This window comes from Bombus huntii, chromosome 6 (genome assembly GCF_024542735.1).
Source record: "Bombus huntii isolate Logan2020A chromosome 6, iyBomHunt1.1, whole genome shotgun sequence".
NCBI lineage: Eukaryota > Metazoa > Arthropoda > Insecta > Hymenoptera > Apidae > Bombus > Bombus huntii.
In genome coordinates this window covers 5,237,243-5,259,003 of record NC_066243.1, presented here as the reverse complement: position 1 = coordinate 5,259,003, position 21,761 = coordinate 5,237,243, and the positions used below count along the sequence as shown (strand labels likewise).

The window sequence follows — 21,761 nt, the reverse complement described above, 5'->3', positions numbered from 1 at the left end:
TGAAAAATAGCCGTCATTTCCTTCCCGTTGGAGATATTTCGACGTTTAAGCACTCGTTGAACTCCATTTCACAGTGCTAATGCAATGCACAACCCATTTAAGCGTCGAAACAATCAAAATATCTCGCAAATCGCGAAGATTTCGAAAATTTTGATGAAAAATAGCCGTCATTTCCTTCCCGTTGGAGATATTTCGACGTTTAAGCACTCGTTGAACTCCATTTCAGAGTGGTAATGCAATGCACAGCGTTTAAGCGTCGAAACAATCAAAATATCTCGCAAATCGCTAAGATTTCGAAAATTTTGACGAAAAATAGCCGTAATTTCCTTCCCGTTGGAGATATTTCGACGTTTAAGCACTCGTTGAACTCCATTTCACAGTGCCAATGCAATGCACAACCATTTAAGGGTCGAAACAATCAAAATATCTCGCAAATCGCGAAGATTTCGAAAATTTTGATGAAAAATAGCCGTCATTTCCTTCCCGTTGGAGATATTTCGACGTTTAAGCACTCGTTGAACTCCATTTCACAGTGCTAATGCAATGCACAACCATTTAAAGCGTCGAAACAATCAAAATATCTCGCAAATCGCGAAGATTTCGAAAATTATAGCGAAAAATAGCCGTCATTTCCTTCCCGTTGGAGATATTTCGACGTTTAAGCACGCGTTGAACTCCATTTCACAGTGCTAATGCAATGCACAACCATTTAAGGCGTCGAAACAATCAAAATATCTCGCAAATCGCGAAGATTTCGAAAATTTTGATGAAAAATAGCCGTAATTTCCTTCCCGTTGGAGATATTTCGACGTTTAAGCACTCGTTGAACTCCATTTCACAGTGCTAATGCAATGCACAACCATTTAAGCGTCGAAACAATCAAAATATCTCGCAAATCGCGAAGATTTCGAAAATTTTAGCGAAAAATAGCCGTCATTTCCTTCCCGTTGGAGATATTTCGACGTTTAAGCACTCGTTGAACTCCATTTCACAGTGCTAATGCAATGCACAGCGTTTAAGCGTCGAAACAATCAAAATATCTCGCAAATCGCGAAGATTTCGAAAATTTTGACGAAAAATAGCCGTAATTTCCTTCCCGTTGGAGATATTTCGACGTTTAAAAGCACTCGTTGAACTCCATTTCACAGTGCTAATGCAATGCACAACCATTTAAGCGTCGAAACAATCAAAATATCTCGCAAATCGCGAAGATTTCGAAAATTTTGACGAAAAATAGCCGTAATTTCCTTCCCGTTGGAGATTTTTCGACGTTCAAGCACTCGTTGAACCCCATTTCACAGTGCCTAATGCAATGCACAACCATTTAAGCGTCGAAACAATCAAAATATCTCGCAAATCGCGAAGATTTCGAAAATTTTAGCGAAAAATAGCCGTCATTTCCTTCCCGTTGGAGATATTTCGACGTTTAAGCACTCGTTGAACTCCATTTCACAGTGCTAATGCAATGCACAACGTTTAAGCGTCGAAACAATCAAAATATCTCGCAAATCGCGAAGATTTCGAAAATTTTGACGAAAAATTGCCGTCATTTCCTTCCCGTTGGAGATATTTCGACGTTTAATCACTCGTTGAACTCCATTTCACAGTGCTAATGCAATACACAACCATTTAAGCGTCGAAACAATCAAAATATCTCGCAAATCGCGAAGATTTCGAAAATTTTGATGATAAATAGCCGTCATTTCCTTCCCGCTGGAGATATTTCGACGCTTAAGCACTCGTTGAACTCCATTTCACAGTGCTAATGCAATGCACAACCATTTAAGCGTCGAAACAATCAAAATATCTCGCAAATCGCGAAGATTTCGAAAATTTTAGCGAAAAATAGCCGTGATTTCCTTCCCGTTGGAGATATTTCGACGTTTAAGCACTCGTTGAACTCCATTTCACAGTGCTAATGCAATGCACAGCGTTTAAGCGTCGAAACAATCAAAATATCTCGCAAATCGCGAAGATTTCGAAAATTTTGACGAAAAATAGCCGTAATTTCCTTCCCGTTGGAGATATTTCGACGTTTAAGCACTCGTTGAACTCCATTTCACAGTGCTAATGCCAATGCACAACCATTTAAGCGTCGAAACAATCAAAATATCTCGCAAATCGCGAAGATTTCGAAAATTTTGACGAAAAAATAGCCGTCATTTCCTTCGCGTTGGAGATTTTTCGACGTTTAAGCACTCGTTGAACTCCATTTCACAATGCTAATGCAATGCACAACCATTTATTGCGTCGAAACTATCAAAATATCTCGCAAATCGCGAAGATTTCGAAAATTTTGACGTTAAATAGCCGTCATTTCCTTCCCGTTGGAGATATTTCGACGTTTTAAGCACTCGTTGAACTCCATTTCACAGTGCTAATGCAATGCACAACGTTTAAGCGTCGAAAACAATCAAAATATCTCGCAAATCGCGAAGATTTCGAAAATTTATAGCGAAAAAATAGCCGTCATTTCCTTCCCGTTGGAGATATTTCGACGTTTAAGCACGCGTTGAACTCCATTTCACAGTGCTAATGCAATGCACAACCATTTAAGCGTCGAAACAATCAAAATATCTCGCAAATCGCGAAGATTTCGAAAATTTTGATGAAAAATAGCCGTAATTTCCTTCCCGTTGGAGATATTTCGACGTTTAAGCACTCGTTGAACTCCATTTCACAGTGCTAATGCAATGCACAACCCATTTAAGCGTCGAAACAATCAAAATATCTCGCAAATCGCGAAGATTTCGAAAATTTTAGCGAAAAATAGCCTTCATTTCCTTCCCGTTGGAGATATTTCGACGTTTAAGCACTCGTTGAACTCCATTTCACAGTGCTAATGCAATGCACAGCGTTTAAGCGTCGAAACAATCAAAATATCTCGCAAATCGCGAAGATTTCGAAAATTTTGACGAAAAATAGCCGTAATTTCCTTCCCGTTGGAGATATTTCGACGTTTAAGCACTCGTTGAACTCCATTTCACAGTGCTAATGCAATGCACAACCATTTAAGCGTCGAAACAATCAAAATATCTCGCAAATCGCGAAAGATTTCGAAAATTTTGACGAAAAATAGCCGTCATTTCCTTCGCGTTGGAGATTTTTCGACGTTTAAGCACTCGTTGAACTCCATTTCACAATGCTAATGCAATGCACAACCCATTTATGCGTCGAAACTATCAAAATATCTCGCAAATCGCGAAGATTTCGAAAATTTTGACGTTAAATAGCCGTCATTTCCTTCCCGTTGGAGATATTTCGACGTTTAAGCACTCGTTGAACTCCATTTCACAGTGCTAATGCAATGCACAACGTTTAAGCGTCGAAACAATCAAAATATCTCGCAAATCGCGAAGATTTCGAAAATTTTGACGAAAAATAGCCGTCATTTCCTTCCCGTTGTAGATATTTCGACGTTTAAGCACTCGTTGAACTCCATTTCACAGTGCTAATGCAATGCACAACCATTTATGCGTCGAAACAATCAAAATATCTCGCAAATCGCGAAGATTTCGAAAATTTTGACGAAAAAATAGCCGTCATTTCCTTCCCGTTGGAGATTTTTCGACGTTCAAGCACTCGTTGAACTCCATTTCACAGTGGTAATGCAATGCACAACCATTTATGCGTCGAAACAATCAAAATATCTCGCAAATCGCGAAGATTTCGAAAATTTTGACGAAAAATAGCCGTAATTTCCTTCCCGTTGGAGATTTTTCGACGTTCAAGCACTCGTTGAACTCCATTTCACAGTGCTAATGCAATGCACAACCATTTAAGCGTCGAAACAATCAAAATATCTCGCAAATCGCGAAGATTTCGAAAATTTTGATGAAAAATAGCCGTCATTTCCTTCCCGTTGGAGATATTTCGACGTTTAAGCACTCGTTGAACTCCATTTCACAGTGCTAATGCAATGCACAGCGTTTAAGCGTCGAAACAATCAAAATATCTCGCAAATCGCGACGATTTCGAAAATTTGATGATAAATAGCCGTCATTTCCTTCCCGTTGGAGATATTTCGACGTTTAAGCACTCGTTGAACTCCATTTCACAGTGCTAATGCAATGCACAACCATTTAAGCGTCGAAACAATCAAAATATCTCGCAAATCGCGAAGATTTCGAAAATTTTGACGAAAAATAGCCGTCATTTTCCTTCCCGTTGGAGATTTTTCGACGTTCAAGCACTCGTTGAACTCCAATTTCACAGTGGTAATGCAATGCACAACCATTTATGCGTCGAAAACAATCAAAATATCTCGCAAATCGCGAAGATTTCGAAAATTTTAGCGAAAAATAGCCGTCATTTCCTTCCCGTTGGAGATATTTCGGACGTTTAAAGCACTCGTTGAACTCCATTTCACAGTGCTAATTGCAATGCACAACCATTTATAGCGTCGATAACAATCAAAATATCTCGCAAATCGCGAAGATTTCGAAAATTTTGACGAAAAATAGCCGTAATTTCCTTCCCGTTGGAGATATTTCGACGTTTTTAAGCACTCGTTGAACTCCATTTCAACAGTGCTAATGCAATGCACAGCCGTTTGAAGCGTCGAAACAATCAAATCGCGACGATTTCGAAAATTTTGATGATAAATAGCCGTCATTTCCTTCCCGTTGGAGATTTTTCGACGTTCAAGCACTCGTTGAACTCCATTTCACAGTGCTAATGCAATGCACAACCATTTAAGCGTCGAAACAATCAAAATATCTCGCAAATCGCGAAGATTTCGAAAATTTTGATGAAAAATAGCCGTCATTTCCTTTCCGTTGGAGATATTTCGACGTTTAAGCACTCGTTGAACTCCATTTCACAGTGCTAATGCAATGCACAGCGTTTAAGCGTCGAAACAATCAAAATATCTCGCAAATCGCGAAGATTTCGAAAATTTTGACGAAAAATAGCCGTCATTTCCTTCCCGTTGGAGATATTTCGACGTTTAAGCACTCGTTGAACTCCATTTCACAGTGCTAATGCAATGCACAACCATTTAAGCGTCGAAACAATCAAAATATCTCGCAAATCGCGAAGATTTCGAAAATTTTGAAGAAAAATAGCCGTCATTTCCTTTCCGTTGGAGATATTTCGACGTTTAAGCACTCGTTGAACTCCATTTCACAGTGCTAATGCAATGCACAACCATTTAAGCGTCGAAACAATCAAAATATCTCGCAAATCGCGAAGATTTCGAAAATTTTGACGAAAAATAGCCGTCATTTCCTTCCCGTTGGAGATTTTTCGACGTTTAAGCACTCGTTGAACTCCATTTCACAGTGCTAATGCAATGCACAACCATTTAAGCGTCGAAACGATCAAAATATCTCGCAAATCGCGAAGATTTCGAAAATTTTAGCGAAAAATAGCCGTCATTTCCTTCCCGTTGGAGATATTTCGACGTTTAAGCACTCGTTGAACTCCACTTCACAGTGCTAATGCAATGCACAACCATTTAAGCGTCGAAACAATCAAAATATCTCGCAAATCGCGAAGATTTCGAAAATTTTAGCGAAAAATAGCCGTCATTTCCTTCCCGTTGGAGATATTTCGACGTTTAAGCACTCGTTGAACTCCATTTCACAGTGCTAATGCAATGCACAGCGTTTAAGCGTCGAAACAATCAAAATATCTCGCAAATCGCGAAGATTTCGAAAATTTTGATGAAAAATAGCCGTCATTTCCTTTCCGTTGGAGATATTTCGACGTTTAAGCACTCGTTGAACTCCATTTCACAGTGCTAATGCAATGCACAACCATTTAAGCGTCGAAACGATCAAAATATCTCGCAAATCGCGAGGATTTCGAAAATTTTAGCGAAAAATAGCCGTAATTTCCTTCCCGTTGGAGATATTTCGACGTTTAAGCACTCGTTGAACTCCATTTCACAGTGCTAGTGCAATGCACAACCATTTAAGCGTCGAAACAATCAAAATATCTCGCAAATCGCGAAGATTTCGAAAATTTTGATGAAAAATAGCCGTCATTTCCTTCCCGTTGGAGATATTTCGACGTTTAAGCACTCGTTGTACTCCATTTCACAGTGCTAATGCAATGCACAACCATTTAAGCGTCGAAACAATCAAAATATCTCGCAAATCGCGAAGATTTCGAAAATTTTGACGAAAAATAGCCGTCATTTCCTTCCCGTTGGAGATATTTCGACGTTTAAGCACTCGTTGAACTCCATTTCACAGTGCTAATGCAATGCACAACCATTTAAGCGTCGAAACAATCAAAATATCTCGCAAATCTCGAAGATTTCGAAAATTTTAGCGAAAAATAGCCGTCACTTCCTTCCCGTTGGAGATATTTCGACGTTTAAGCACTCGTTGAACTCCATTTCACAGTGCTAATGCAATGCACAGCGTTTAAGCGTCGAAACAATCAAAATATCTCCCAAATCGCGAAGATTTCGAAAATTTTGACGAAAAATAGCCGTAATTTCCTTCCCGTTGGAGATATTTCGACGTTTAAGCACTCGTTGAACTCCATTTCACAGTGCTAGTGCAATGCACAACCATTTAAGCGTCGAAACAATCAAAATATCTCGCAAATCGCGAAGATTTCGAAAATTTTGATGAAAAATAGCCGTCATTTCCTTCCCGTTGGAGATATTTCGACGTTTAAGCACTCGTTGTACTCCATTTCACAGTGCTAATGCAATGCACAACCATTTAAGCGTCGAAACAATCAAAATATCTCGCAAATCGCGAAGATTTCGAAAATTTTGACGAAAAATAGCCGTCATTTCCTTCCCGTTGGAGATATTTCGACGTTTAAGCACTCGTTGAACTCCATTTCACAGTGCTAATGCAATGCACAACCATTTAAGCGTCGAAACAATCAAAATATCTCGCAAATCGCGAAGATTTCGAAAATTTTGAAGAAAAATAGCCGTCATTTCCTTCCCGTTGGAGATTTTTCGACGTTCAAGCACTCGTTGAACTCCATTTCACAGTGGTAATGCAATGCACAACCATTTATGCGTCGAAACAATCAAAATATCTCGCAAATCGCGAAGATTTCGAAAATTTTGACGAAAAATAGCCGTAATTTCCTTCCCGTTGGAGATTTTTCGACGTTCAAGCACTCGTTGAACTCCATTTCACAGTGCTAATGCAATGCACAACCATTTAAGCGTCGAAACAATCAAAATATCTCGCAAATCGCGAAGATTTCGAAAATTTTGACGAAAAATAGCCGTCATTTCCTTCCCGTTGGAGATTTTTCGACGTTTAAGCACTCGTTGAACTCCATTTCACAGTGCTAATGCAATGCACAACCATTTAAGCGTCGAAACGATCAAAATATCTCGCAAATCGCGAAGATTTCGAAAATTTTAGCGAAAAATAGCCGTCATTTCCTTCCCGTTGGAGATATTTCGACGTTTAAGCACTCGTTGAACTCCACTTCACAGTGCTAATGCAATGCACAACCATTTAAGCGTCGAAACAATCAAAATATCTCGCAAATCGCGAAGATTTCGAAAATTTTAGCGAAAAATAGCCGTCATTTCCTTCCCGTTGGAGATATTTCGACGTTTAAGCACTCGTTGAACTCCATTTCACAGTGCTAATGCAATGCACAGCGTTTAAGCGTCGAAACAATCAAAATATCTCGCAAATCGCGACGATTTCGAAAATTTTGATGATAAATAGCCGTCATTTCCTTCCCGTTGGAGATATTTCGACGTTTAAGCACTCGTTGAACTCCATTTCACAGTGCTAATGCAATGCACAACCATTTAAGCGTCGAAACAATCAAAATATCTCGCAAATCTCGAAGATTTCGAAAATTTTAGCGAAAAATAGCCGTCACTTCCTTCCCGTTGGAGATATTTCGACGTTTAAGCACTCGTTGAACTCCATTTCACAGTGCTAATGCAATGCACAGCGTTTAAGCGTCGAAACAATCAAAATATCTCGCAAATCGCGAAGATTTCGAAAATTTTGACGAAAAATAGCCGTAATTTCCTTCCCGTTGGAGATATTTCGACGTTTGAGCACTCGTTGAACTCCATTTCACAGTGCTAATGCAATGCACAACCATTTAAGCGTCGAAACAATCAAAATATCTCGCAAATCGCGAAGATTTCGAAAATTTTGATGAAAAATAGCCGTCATTTCCTTCCCGTTGGAGATATTTCGACGTTTAAGCACTCGTTGTACTCCATTTCACAGTGCTAATGCAATGCACAACCATTTAAGCGTCGAAACAATCAAAATATCACGCAAATCGCGAAGATTTCGAAAACTTTAGCGAAAAATAGCCGTCATTTCCTTCCCGTTGGAGATATTTCGACGTTTAAGCACTCGTTGAACTCCATTTCACAGTGCTAATGCAATGCACAGCGTTTAAGCGTCAAAACAATCAAAATATCTCGCAAATCGCGAAGATTTCGAAAATTTTAGCGAAAAATAGCCGTCATTTCCTTCCCGTTGGAGATATTTCGACGTTTAAGCACTCGTTGAACTCCATTTCACAGTGCTAATGCAATGCACAGCGTTTAAGCGTCGAAACAATCAAAATATCTCGCAAATCGCGAAGATTTCGAAAATTTTGATGAAAAATAGCCGTCATTTCCTTCCCGTTGGAGATATTTCGACGTTTAAGCACGCGTTGAACTCCATTTCACAGTGCTAATGCAATGCACAACCATTTAAGCGTCGAAACAATCAAAATATCTCGCAAATCGCGACGATTTCGAAAATTTTGATGATAAATAGCCGTCATTTCCTTCCCGTTGGAGATATTTCGACGTTTAAGCACTCGTTGAACTCCATTTCACAGTGCTAATGCAATGCACAGCGTTTAAGCGTCGAAACAATCAAAATATCTCGCAAATCGCGAAGATTTCGAAAATTTTGATGAAAAATAGCCGTCATTTCCTTCCCGTTGGAGATATTTCGACGTTTAAGCACGCGTTGAACTCCATTTCACAGTGCTAATGCAATGCACAACCATTTAAGCGTCGAAACAATCAAAATATCTCGCAAATCGCGAAGATTTCGAAAATTTTGACGAAAAATAGCCGTAATTTCCTTCCCGTTGGAGATTTTTCGACGTTCAAGCACTCGTTGAACTCCATTTCACAGTGCTAATGCAATGCACAACCATTTAAGCGTCGAAACAATCAAAATATCTCGCAAATCGCGAAGATTTCGAAAATTTTGATGAAAAATAGCCGTCATTTCCTTTCCGTTGGAGATATTTCGACGTTTAAGCACTCGTTGAACTCCATTTCACAGTGCTAATGCAATGCACAACCATTTAAGCGTCGAAACGATCAAAATATCTCGCAAATCGCGAAGATTTCGAAAATTTTAGCGAAAAATAGCCGTCATTTCCTTCCCGTTGGAGATATTTCGACGTTTAAGCACTCGTTGAACTCCACTTCACAGTGCTAATGCAATGCACAACCATTTAAGCGTCGAAACAATCAAAATATCTCGCAAATCGCGAAGATTTCGAAAATTTTAGCGAAAAATAGCCGTCATTTCCTTCCCGTTGGAGATATTTCGACGTTTAAGCACTCGTTGAACTCCATTTCACAGTGCTAATGCAATGCACAGCGTTTAAGCGTCGAAACAATCAAAATATCTCGCAAATCGCGAAGATTTCGAAAATTTTGATGAAAAATAGCCGTCATTTCCTTCCCGTTGGAGATATTTCGACGTTTAAGCACGCGTTGAACTCCATTTCACAGTGCTAATGCAATGCACAACCATTTAAGCGTCGAAACGATCAAAATATCTCGCAAATCGCGAAGATTTCGAAAATTTTAGCGAAAAATAGCCGTCATTTCCTTCCCGTTGGAGATATTTCGACGTTTAAGCACTCGTTGAACTCCACTTCACAGTGCTAATGCAATGCACAACCATTTAAGCGTCGAAACGATCAAAATATCTCGCAAATCGCGAAGATTTCGAAAATTTTAGCGAAAAATAGCCGTCATTTCCTTCCCGTTGGAGATATTTCGACGTTTAAGCACTCGTTGAACTCCACTTCACAGTGCTAATGCAATGCACAACCATTTAAGCGTCGAAACAATCAAAATATCTCGCAAATCGCGAAGATTTCGAAAATTTTAGCGAAAAATAGCCGTCATTTCCTTCCCGTTGGAGATATTTCGACGTTTAAGCACTCGTTGAACTCCATTTCACAGTGCTAATGCAATGCACAGCGTTTAAGCGTCGAAACAATCAAAATATCTCGCAAATCGCGACGATTTCGAAAATTTTGATGATAAATAGCCGTCATTTCCTTCCCGTTGGAGATATTTCGACGTTTAAGCACTCGTTGAACTCCATTTCACAGTGCTAATGCAATGCACAACCATTTAAGCGTCGAAACAATCAAAATATCTCGCAAATCTCGAAGATTTCGAAAATTTTAGCGAAAAATAGCCGTCACTTCCTTCCCGTTGGAGATATTTCGACGTTTAAGCACTCGTTGAACTCCATTTCACAGTGCTAATGCAATGCACAGCGTTTAAGCGTCGAAACAATCAAAATATCTCGCAAATCGCGAAGATTTCGAAAATTTTGACGAAAAATAGCCGTAATTTCCTTCCCGTTGGAGATATTTCGACGTTTGAGCACTCGTTGAACTCCATTTCACAGTGCTAATGCAATGCACAACCATTTAAGCGTCGAAACAATCAAAATATCTCGCAAATCGCGAAGATTTCGAAAATTTTGATGAAAAATAGCCGTCATTTCCTTCCCGTTGGAGATATTTCGACGTTTAAGCACTCGTTGTACTCCATTTCACAGTGCTAATGCAATGCACAACCATTTAAGCGTCGAAACAATCAAAATATCACGCAAATCGCGAAGATTTCGAAAACTTTAGCGAAAAATAGCCGTCATTTCCTTCCCGTTGGAGATATTTCGACGTTTAAGCACTCGTTGAACTCCATTTCACAGTGCTAATGCAATGCACAGCGTTTAAGCGTCAAAACAATCAAAATATCTCGCAAATCGCGAAGATTTCGAAAATTTTAGCGAAAAATAGCCGTCATTTCCTTCCCGTTGGAGATATTTCGACGTTTAAGCACTCGTTGAACTCCATTTCACAGTGCTAATGCAATGCACAGCGTTTAAGCGTCGAAACAATCAAAATATCTCGCAAATCGCGAAGATTTCGAAAATTTTGATGAAAAATAGCCGTCATTTCCTTCCCGTTGGAGATATTTCGACGTTTAAGCACGCGTTGAACTCCATTTCACAGTGCTAATGCAATGCACAACCATTTAAGCGTCGAAACAATCAAAATATCTCGCAAATCGCGACGATTTCGAAAATTTTGATGATAAATAGCCGTCATTTCCTTCCCGTTGGAGATATTTCGACGTTTAAGCACTCGTTGAACTCCATTTCACAGTGCTAATGCAATGCACAGCGTTTAAGCGTCGAAACAATCAAAATATCTCGCAAATCGCGAAGATTTCGAAAATTTTGATGAAAAATAGCCGTCATTTCCTTCCCGTTGGAGATATTTCGACGTTTAAGCACGCGTTGAACTCCATTTCACAGTGCTAATGCAATGCACAACCATTTAAGCGTCGAAACAATCAAAATATCTCGCAAATCGCGAAGATTTCGAAAATTTTGACGAAAAATAGCCGTAATTTCCTTCCCGTTGGAGATTTTTCGACGTTCAAGCACTCGTTGAACTCCATTTCACAGTGCTAATGCAATGCACAACCATTTAAGCGTCGAAACAATCAAAATATCTCGCAAATCGCGAAGATTTCGAAAATTTTGATGAAAAATAGCCGTCATTTCCTTTCCGTTGGAGATATTTCGACGTTTAAGCACTCGTTGAACTCCATTTCACAGTGCTAATGCAATGCACAACCATTTAAGCGTCGAAACGATCAAAATATCTCGCAAATCGCGAAGATTTCGAAAATTTTAGCGAAAAATAGCCGTCATTTCCTTCCCGTTGGAGATATTTCGACGTTTAAGCACTCGTTGAACTCCATTTCACAGTGCTAATGCAATGCACAGCGTTTAAGCGTCGAAACAATCAAAATATCTCGCAAATCGCGAAGATTTCGAAAATTTTGACGAAAAATAGCCGTAATTTCCTTCCCGTTGGAGATATTTCGACGTTTGAGCACTCGTTGAACTCCATTTCACAGTGCTAATGCAATGCACAACCATTTAAGCGTCGAAACAATCAAAATATCTCGCAAATCTCGAAGATTTCGAAAATTTTAGCGAAAAATAGCCGTCACTTCCTTCCCGTTGGAGATATTTCGACGTTTAAGCACTCGTTGAACTCCATTTCACAGTGCTAATGCAATGCACAGCGTTTAAGCGTCGAAACAATCAAAATATCTCGCAAATCGCGAAGATTTCGAAAATTTTGACGAAAAATAGCCGTCATTTCCTTCCCGTTGGAGATATTTCGACGTTTAAGCACTCGTTGAACTCCATTTCACAGTGCTAATGCAATGCACAACCATTTAAGCGTCGAAACAATCAAAATATCTCGCAAATCTCGAAGATTTCGAAAATTTTAGCGAAAAATAGCCGTCACTTCCTTCCCGTTGGAGATATTTCGACGTTTAAGCACTCGTTGAACTCCATTTCACAGTGCTAATGCAATGCACAGCGTTTAAGCGTCGAAACAATCAAAATATCTCGCAAATCGCGAAGATTTCGAAAATTTTGACGAAAAATAGCCGTAATTTCCTTCCCGTTGGAGATATTTCGACGTTTAAGCACTCGTTGAACTCCATTTCACAGTGCTAATGCAATGCACAGCGTTTAAGCGTCGAAACAATCAAAATATCTCGCAAATCGCGAAGATTTCGAAAATTTTGATGAAAAATAGCCGTCATTTCCTTCCCGTTGGAGATATTTCGACGTTTAAGCACTCGTTGAACTCCATTTCACAGTGCTAATGCAATGCACAACCATTTAAGCGTCGAAACAATCAAAATATCTCGCAAATCGCGAAGATTTCGAAAATTTTAGCGAAAAATAGCCGTCATTTCCTTCCCGTTGGAGATATTTCGACGTTTAAGCACTCGTTGAACTCCATTTCACAGTGCCAATGCAATGCACAACCATTTAAGGGTCGAAACAATCAAAATATCTCGCAAATCGCGAAGATTTCGAAAATTTTGATGAAAAATAGCCGTCATTTCCTTCCCGTTGGAGATATTTCGACGTTTAAGCACTCGTTGAACTCCATTTCACAGTGCTAATGCAATGCACAACCATTTAAGCGTCGAAACGATCAAAATATCTCGCAAATCGCGAAGATTTCGAAAATTTTAGCGAAAAATAGCCGTCATTTCCTTCCCGTTGGAGATATTTCGACGTTTAAGCACTCGTTGAACTCCATTTCACAGTGCTAATGCAATGCACAGCGTTTAAGCGTCGAAACAATCAAAATATCTCGCAAATCGCGAAGATTTCGTAAATTTTGACGAAAAATAGCCGTCATTTCCTTCGCGTTGGAGATTTTTCGACGTTTAAGCACTCGTTGAACTCCATTTCACAATGCTAATGCAATGCACAACCATTTAAGCGTCGAAACAATCAAAATATCTCGCAAATCGCGAAGATTTCGAAAATTTTGACGAAAAATAGCCGTCATTTCCTTCCCGTTGGAGATATTTCGACGTTTAAGCACTCGTTGAACTCCATTTCACAGTGCTAATGCAATGCACAACCATTTAAGCGTCGAAACAATCAAAATATCTCGCAAATCGCGAAGATTTCGTAAATTTTGACGAAAAATAGCCGTCATTTCCTTCGCGTTGGAGATTTTTCGACGTTTAAGCACTCGTTGAACTCCATTTCACAATGCTAATGCAATGCACAACCATTTAAGCGTCGAAACAATCAAAATATCTCGCAAATCGCGAAGATTTCGAAAATTTTGACGAAAAATAGCCGTCATTTCCTTCCCGTTGGAGATATTTCGACGTTTAAGCACTCGTTGAACTCCATTTCACAGTGCTAATGCAATGCACAACCATTTAAGCGTCGAAACAATCAAAATATCTCGCAAATCGCGAAGATTTCGAAAATTTTGATGAAAAATAGCCGTCATTTCCTTCCCGTTGGAGATATTTCGACGTTTAAGCACTCGTTGAACTCCATTTCACAGTGCTAATGCAATGCACAACGTTTAAGCGTAGAAACAATCAAAATGTCTCGCAAATCGCGAAGATTTCGTAAATTTTGACGAAAAATAGCCGTCATTTCCTTCCCGTTGGAGATATCTCGACGTTTAAGCACTCGTTGAACTCCATTTCACAGTGCTAATGCAATGCACAACGATTTAAGCGTCGAAACAATCAAAATATCTCGCAAATCGCGAAGACTTCGTAAATTTTGACGAAGAATAGCCGTCATTTCCTTGCCGTTGGAGATATTTCGACGCTTAAGCACTCTTTGAACTCCATTTCACAGTGCTAATGGATTGCACAACGTTTAAGCGTCGAAACAATCAAAATATCTCGCGAATCGCGAAGATTTCGTAGATTTTGACGAAAAATAGCCGTCATTTCCTTCCCGTTGGAGATATTTCGACGTTTAAGCACTCGTTGAACTCCATTTCACAGTGCTAATGCAATTGTCACGTCCCGCGCTCCGCACGCGCCGTAACAAGAACAAGAAAGCTATTCTATACAAAACGCGCGAATAAAGATTTGAATGCACAAACGAACACACGGCGCTACGAAACTAAAGGATGGATTAACAAAGCGAGAGCGACTAATAAATCCAATCAGTATAAAATAAAATAAAATAAATAAAACCAGCTAACGGATTGAACGTGTTACGAACCAAATAAATAAATCAGGAAATAAGAGTAACTGCAGAAAGGGAAATAATTGAAACACCAGAAATACGAGTATATATATAAATATATTTTAATCAATCAACTTGGAGAGTTACATATAAGTATAAACATATATGCTAGGCACGTAATAAATTAGTAAATATTAGAGTTAGCGCTTATAACACTATGCAATAAATACATTATTATCAATTTATGAAATATAAGTATATACAAAGTTAAAAAATAACACATACAATATTGTACTATTAAGGAAATAAAAGTTACATTGTCAGAAACATATATATATATATATATATATATATATATATATATGTGTGAGCATTAAACAGATACATATTTGAAACTAGCCTACGTTCCGGTTAAGAATTATAAAATAAGAACTACATTACGAAACATGCATGTCTATATATATATATATATATATATATATATATATATATATATATATATATATATATATATGTCGGGTTTACATTAGAATTAGGGTTAGGTGCGTGAAACGAATCTTCGTTTGGGTTACACGTTGTCGTTATGCAATGGAGAAGACATTGACTAGTGCAAATACGATTATTATAGAACCGGACAAGTAACCGCGGTAGTTAGGTGCTCGAGATACTAATGACAATGATCCTAGGTTCAATAACGAATCCGCGGTCAACGGGATGACAACAGAACGTACTCACAAAGTCTAAGTCTGAGAATAATCACTGATCGCGAAGGCGTTACTCTTGGATCGATGAGATCGCGAGCGAGAATGCCTTTCCCGTCCCGATGATGCCACACAGGAAAACTATAACGGGGTGTGTCTAAGGATACGAGATCATCGGATTCGTCGAGAAAAGCCTTCGTTCAGAAAGTGTTGCTGCTAATTGGTTAATCTCCATATCGGTGGTTAGAAAAGGATGCTAGCCGCCCTCGAGGGAAAGTTGCTAGTGGGAGACGCCGCTCGTTGAAAAATATGTCTTCCCTATCTTCCCGTAGTTGGGACAAAGACTGTTTGTCTGTTTGAAGGACTTTAGTTAACTAAACCTTAAGATTTATAACGGGCCCTCGGGCTAGCCGAACATGTACTGCGGAGACGCATCGACATCTGGCAATCATCTTACTCGAAGAATAGGGTCTGCACGTGGCGAGCCACGGGACAGAAACCGTTGGAATGTTTACTGTCGCGTGTCGCCACAAATATTTCTTTTAAGGAGAGCTATAGAATTACTTCATACCTTTGTTAGGCAAAGCGTTCATCCCGTGACCGCGGCTACGTTCGGCGACTGACTGTCGCCTCGAACCCAAGCTCATTATCACAATTCTCGAATAATTACAATCGGGTTGAATAACTACAATTGTTCAATTACAGCTATAGTAGACTCTAGGTTACAATGTTGCGGGATTATCCAAAATTCCAAAGGCTCCGGTGTTCTTTCATCTCCGACATATATATATATATATATTATATTCTAAACTAAACTACTATTAATGTACGCTCGAATCGACAATCTAAGATACAGGCTACGCTCCGGTAAAGAGTTATAAAATAAAAACTACATTATGAAACATGCATGTCTCTATACAAACTTATAAAAATCTATATTCTAAACTACTACTAATCTATGTGCATTCTACAATATAAAATACATACTTAAAACTAGCCTAGATGCCGGTAGAGCATTATAATATAAGAATTACATTATGAAACATGCATGTCTCTATACAAACTTATAAAAATTTATATTCTAAACTACTACTAATCTATGTGCATTCTACAATCTAAAATACATACTTAAAACTAGCCTACATGCCGCTAGAGCATTATAATATAAGAATTACATTATGAAACATGCATGTCTCTATATAAACATATAAATAATTTATTTTTCTAAACTAAAACTACTATTAATAATCTACAAAAGAAATAGAACACACAACGCAACACTTGGGACTAAGCGACAACCTGTCGATAACCCAAACGCTCAAAATAATTAACACCGCAACGACCTGAGTAATTGCATACAGAAATTCTATCATCAAACACAAATATGTAAACACACACTAAACGCACAATAATCTAGAAACAAAATCTTCAATACTATGTTGTCACACTACAAGATATATATGTATATATGAAATCAAATGATTGACACATAACCTCAAATACACAACACTATATCACTAAAGAATCTGAATGAAAATCACTTTGCCAGAAATATATACATATATACGCGTGCGTGTGTGTGTTCTATCTTATTAAAAGAAATTAATATAAAATAAATAATTAACATTTCATTTCGTATGAACACTATATGGGCAAGAGAGATATGCATATAAATACGTATATATATATATATATATATATATATATATATATGTATGTGTGAGTGCATATGTTTTATATTATCGAATACTCTATGAAATAAACTACTCGAAACAATAAATAATGCAATCAAAGAATTACAAAACATTAGCTATACTGAAGTGACACACAACATAAACATATATATATATACGTATATTCACACGAGTTATACTATTGTCACTTTAAAATAATATTAATAAATAAATGTTCTAATTGCGGTAGAATAAGGAAAAACGAGCGACAGACGAAAATTACTTCGATATCAAACAAAACTAAAGACCCGTCACTAAAAACTTTACTGATGACATTTATGAGCGGCCATGTTGGATTTACACGCGTCATGGCGACAGGAATATTAGGGATTAATGGAAGTCAGGCGCGAGAAACAAATCATGAAAACACATTGTTAACACTTTTCTTTAATAAATTTTATGGGCAACTACAAATGTAAAAATATATATATATATATATATTTAAATAAAAGGGGGGAAATATAAAATTAAAAAAATTAATTAACAAATGTAAAATAGATAACCTAACACTATCAGACTTAAATATATATATACACACACACACATTGAACACAAAACAAAATATGTCAAAATTAATAATAATAAGGAACATCAAAACAGCGAACCAACGAAATTGAAGCAGCTACAATAAATCAAAATCGAAGCAAGGAGCTCCGGGATAAAGTTCGCTGAACTCACACATACACCAATAGCGCACAACAGGGAAAATTCCCTTTCTCCCAGAAGCATGGTGACGAAGATGCGCCTCCAAAACCTCTTCGGGAATTTCATTCGCAAAACGAACTTTCACGCAACGCTCGGTATCGACGATTTCAACCAGAGGGGGTTCCCTCTCCAATATGACGGTCTCCGCATCAAAGAAATTCTCGTCGAAAGTAACCAAATCGTCAAAACCCAATTTCGACACAGCCTCGGCACCAATGTAAAACAGTTCCTCCAAACTCCCCGACACTCGTGGTCCATCACAAGGCCGCATGCGCTTGATGGGTTCCCCCGAGTCGCCCATGGGCTCTTCGGAATCCCTCTTTCGCTTGGGCTGGAAACAACACGGTATATTTTAAATAAAACGAAACAGGACGAACCAAACGAACTAAAAATAAGACTAAATACGTACCAGGGAAGTCTGGAAAGGAACCTCTGATAGAAACGACTCAGCAAACATGGTTCGAACATCGATCACCGAAGCCTAAGGAAATAGCAAAAAAGGGAAAAACAATCAAAATCACAAAACAATCTTAATATGCAAACATCCAAACTTACGCAAAACAATTCGAAGGAGGAGGTCTTTGTTATGGGAGAGCAGCGGAGTTGCGCGTGTTGCCCGAGCAAACTTTAAAATGATAATGATGCTGCAGCCACCAGCCCTTCCACGCGCCGAAGAAACACCGGTAATTCCCACGGTACAGCACGTGGAAGTTTCTCGCGGAACGGACTAGATCAGCGTGGAATGCTTCAAATCTCCTAGACGCTAGCTCAGCGGAAACACAGGACTGATAAAAAACTAAGTCGAAATATGGAATTTACATTTTGTCACGTACGATTCCAAGAAGCCCAAACTGCAACATCCCGATTCCCACGGAAGCGTACCCCCAGCGGACCACCACCCCGTGGGGGATGGCATTATAAATAAGCGATGCAACATAGCGCGGCGTTCTTTATTCGTGCATTATTCGTTCTTTAATTCTTTATTCGTTCTTCAGTTCATTATTCGTTCATTAGTTTGCGATCGTTTGTTACTACGGCTCATTATTCTTTGCGTCTAGAAATCTGTATAAGTATTTTGCGTTTCGGGGTCTTTAGTTTTTCGATAAAGAAAAGAGAGTCGCGATTAAATAAAGTAAAATTTTAAGTCTTCATTGCGATATCAATTCAGTTAGCAAGTCACTCAATTTGTATCGAAATAGTTTAATAAAGTAAAGGTTGATAGAAAACTATATTCGAGATTAAATAATAAACCCAACAACCTTCGACGATCACCGGGACAGCTGGAGTGATGGCACCCGATAGCACCTTTTCCTCAAGGTAAGCAAATTAAATTTAAAAAACTTTCTTCTTTTCTGGCAATCTCGTTGTCCTCGAGAATTGAATCAAAACCTCCTATCATCGATTTCATTTACGGTTTTTAAGATAGAAACATTGCTTAAATTTTAAACAAAGGAGTTGTCCGTTGTGTCGGCTTGTGCGAACGGTGTTTTCAGCTACTGAAACACCCACTGATCTTCGCATTCCTCCTCCCATTGTTGGTAAAATATTACCCATCTTTGGGCAAGGCTTGCGAAATCACACAAGTCCCGCTCAGAAAGGACTAATAAATATATCGTCGGGGTCAATTGAAAATCAAGAACGATACCGGTATTGCTATTAACCGATATTCTTGCCATTCTTGCATGCGATTATAAGAAAGATATAACAAAACAATCCCCCCTTCGGGAAATTAACCAAAAGATCGTTCGCTGTGTCGGCTCGTGCAAACGGTGTTTTCAATTATTGAGAACACCCATCGATCTTCGCCTTCCTTCTCCCACTGTTGGTAAATTATTACCCGTCTTTGGGCAAGGCTGGCGAAATCACACGAGTCCCACACAGAGAGGATCGTTAGAATTATCCTCGATAGCTAAACTCAAAAGGCAAGAAAATCGTGGCGACAGAATCCATCGGGGTAAATGAATTGAGTTTCGGTCTTAACAGCGAAATTAAAAGAGAAGAGGAAGTCAAACGAAAAAATAAATTTATATCAAACAACAAACAATCTCACATTCCTATCTAATCCAGCAACGCTAAAATATATATATCTAGCTAATCAAATATATATATATAATAACCTAACCCATTTCACATTCAAGTAAAAATCCGTTCGACGAGGAAAAATATTTATTGTACCCAGCTTTAATCCTCTCCCGCGCTAGTATCCCTGCGCATAGCAGGTTAGCCGAAAAGTGAAATTCGTTTACCAGTTGCATTAAGCGTCAGTTAACGTTACCCATTAAACGCAAAAGAAAATAATAAAAAATAAAACATTTTGAAATAGTCTTTGGACTATTTCTGGTGGCAGCAACTACCGTATTAATTAATAACCTAAATCAGTATTACATACACAATAATATCATTTCAATTTATTTCCCTTCAGATTAAATTCAAACTCAAACGAAAAAAAAATTAAGTAAAATTTAAACTTAAAATTTGATTGATTTAAACAAACAAATACGTAACATATTTCGACGTTTAAACGCTCATTTCACTCCATTTCACACTGCAAATGTAATGCACTACCGTTTAAGCGTCGAAACAAGCAAAATAGCTCGCAAATCGCAATGATCTCGTCGCTTTTGACGAAAAGTTGCCGTCATTCCCTCCCCGTTGGAGATATTTCGACGTTTAAGCGCTCATTTCACTCCATCTTACACTGCAAATGTAATGCACTAACGTTTAAGCGTCGAAACAAGCAAAATAGCTCGCAAATCGCGATGATTTCGTCGATTTTGACGAAAAGTAACCGTTATTCCCTTCCCGTTGCAGATATTTCGACGTTTAAGCGCTCATTTCACCCCATTTTACACTGCAAATGTAATGCACTACCGTTTAAGCGTCGAAACAAGCAAAATAGCTAGCAAATCGCGATGATTTCGTCGATTTTGAAGAAAAGTAGCCTTCATTCCCTCCCCGTTGGAGATATTTCGAAGTTTAAGCGCTCGTTGAACCCCATTTTACACTGCAAGTGTAATGCGCTACCGTTTCAGCGTCGAAACAAGCAAAATAGCTCGCAAATCGCGAAGACTTCGTAAATTTTGACGAAGAATAGCCGTCATTCCCTCCCCGTTGGAGATATTTCGATGTTTAAGCACTCTTTGAACTCCATTTCACAGTGCTAATGGATTGCACAACGTTTAAGCGTCGAAACAATCAAAATATCTCGCGAATCGCGAAGATTTCGTAGATTTTGACGAAAAATAGCCGTCATTTCCTTCCCGTTGGAGATATTTCGACGTTTAAGCACTCGTTGAACTCCATTTCACAGTGCTAATGCAATTGTCACGTCCCGCGCTCCGCACGCGCCGTAACAAGAACAAGAAAGCTATTCTATACAAAACGCGCGAATAAAGATTTGAATGCACAAACGAACACACGGCGCTACGAAACTAAAGGATGGATTAACAAAGCGAGAGCGACTAATAAATCCAATCAGTATAAAATAAAATAAAATAAATAAAACCAGCTAACGGATTGAACGTGTTACGAACCAAATAAATAAATCAGGAAATAAGAGTAACTGCAGAAAGGGAAATAATTGAAACACCAGAAATACGAGTATATATATAAATATATTTTAATCAATCAACTTGGAGAGTTACATATAAGTATAAACATATATGCTAGGCACGTAATAAATTAGTAAATATTAGAGTTAGCGCTTATAACACTATGCAATAAATACATTATTATCAATTTATGAAATATAAGTATATACAAAGTTAAAAACTAACACATACAATATTGTACTATTAAGGAAATAAAAGTTACATTGTCAGAAACATATATATATATAT

General features: G+C 38.3%; 1 protein-coding gene across 1 annotated transcript; it reads right to left on the bottom strand.

Moving 5' to 3' along the window:
* Positions 1 to 17,741: 17,741 nt before the first annotated feature.
* LOC126866986 (uncharacterized) lies at positions 17,742 to 20,371 on the bottom strand. The gene is made up of 2 exons (XM_050621056.1): positions 18,332 to 20,371; positions 17,742 to 18,253 (listed from the first exon to the last, which is right to left on the bottom strand). Exons 1-2 carry the CDS (start codon positions 18,377 to 18,379, stop codon positions 17,840 to 17,842), a joined length of 462 nt encoding a protein of 153 aa, XP_050477013.1. The 5' UTR covers positions 18,380 to 20,371; the 3' UTR covers positions 17,742 to 17,839.
* Positions 20,372 to 21,761: the final 1,390 nt, after the last annotated feature.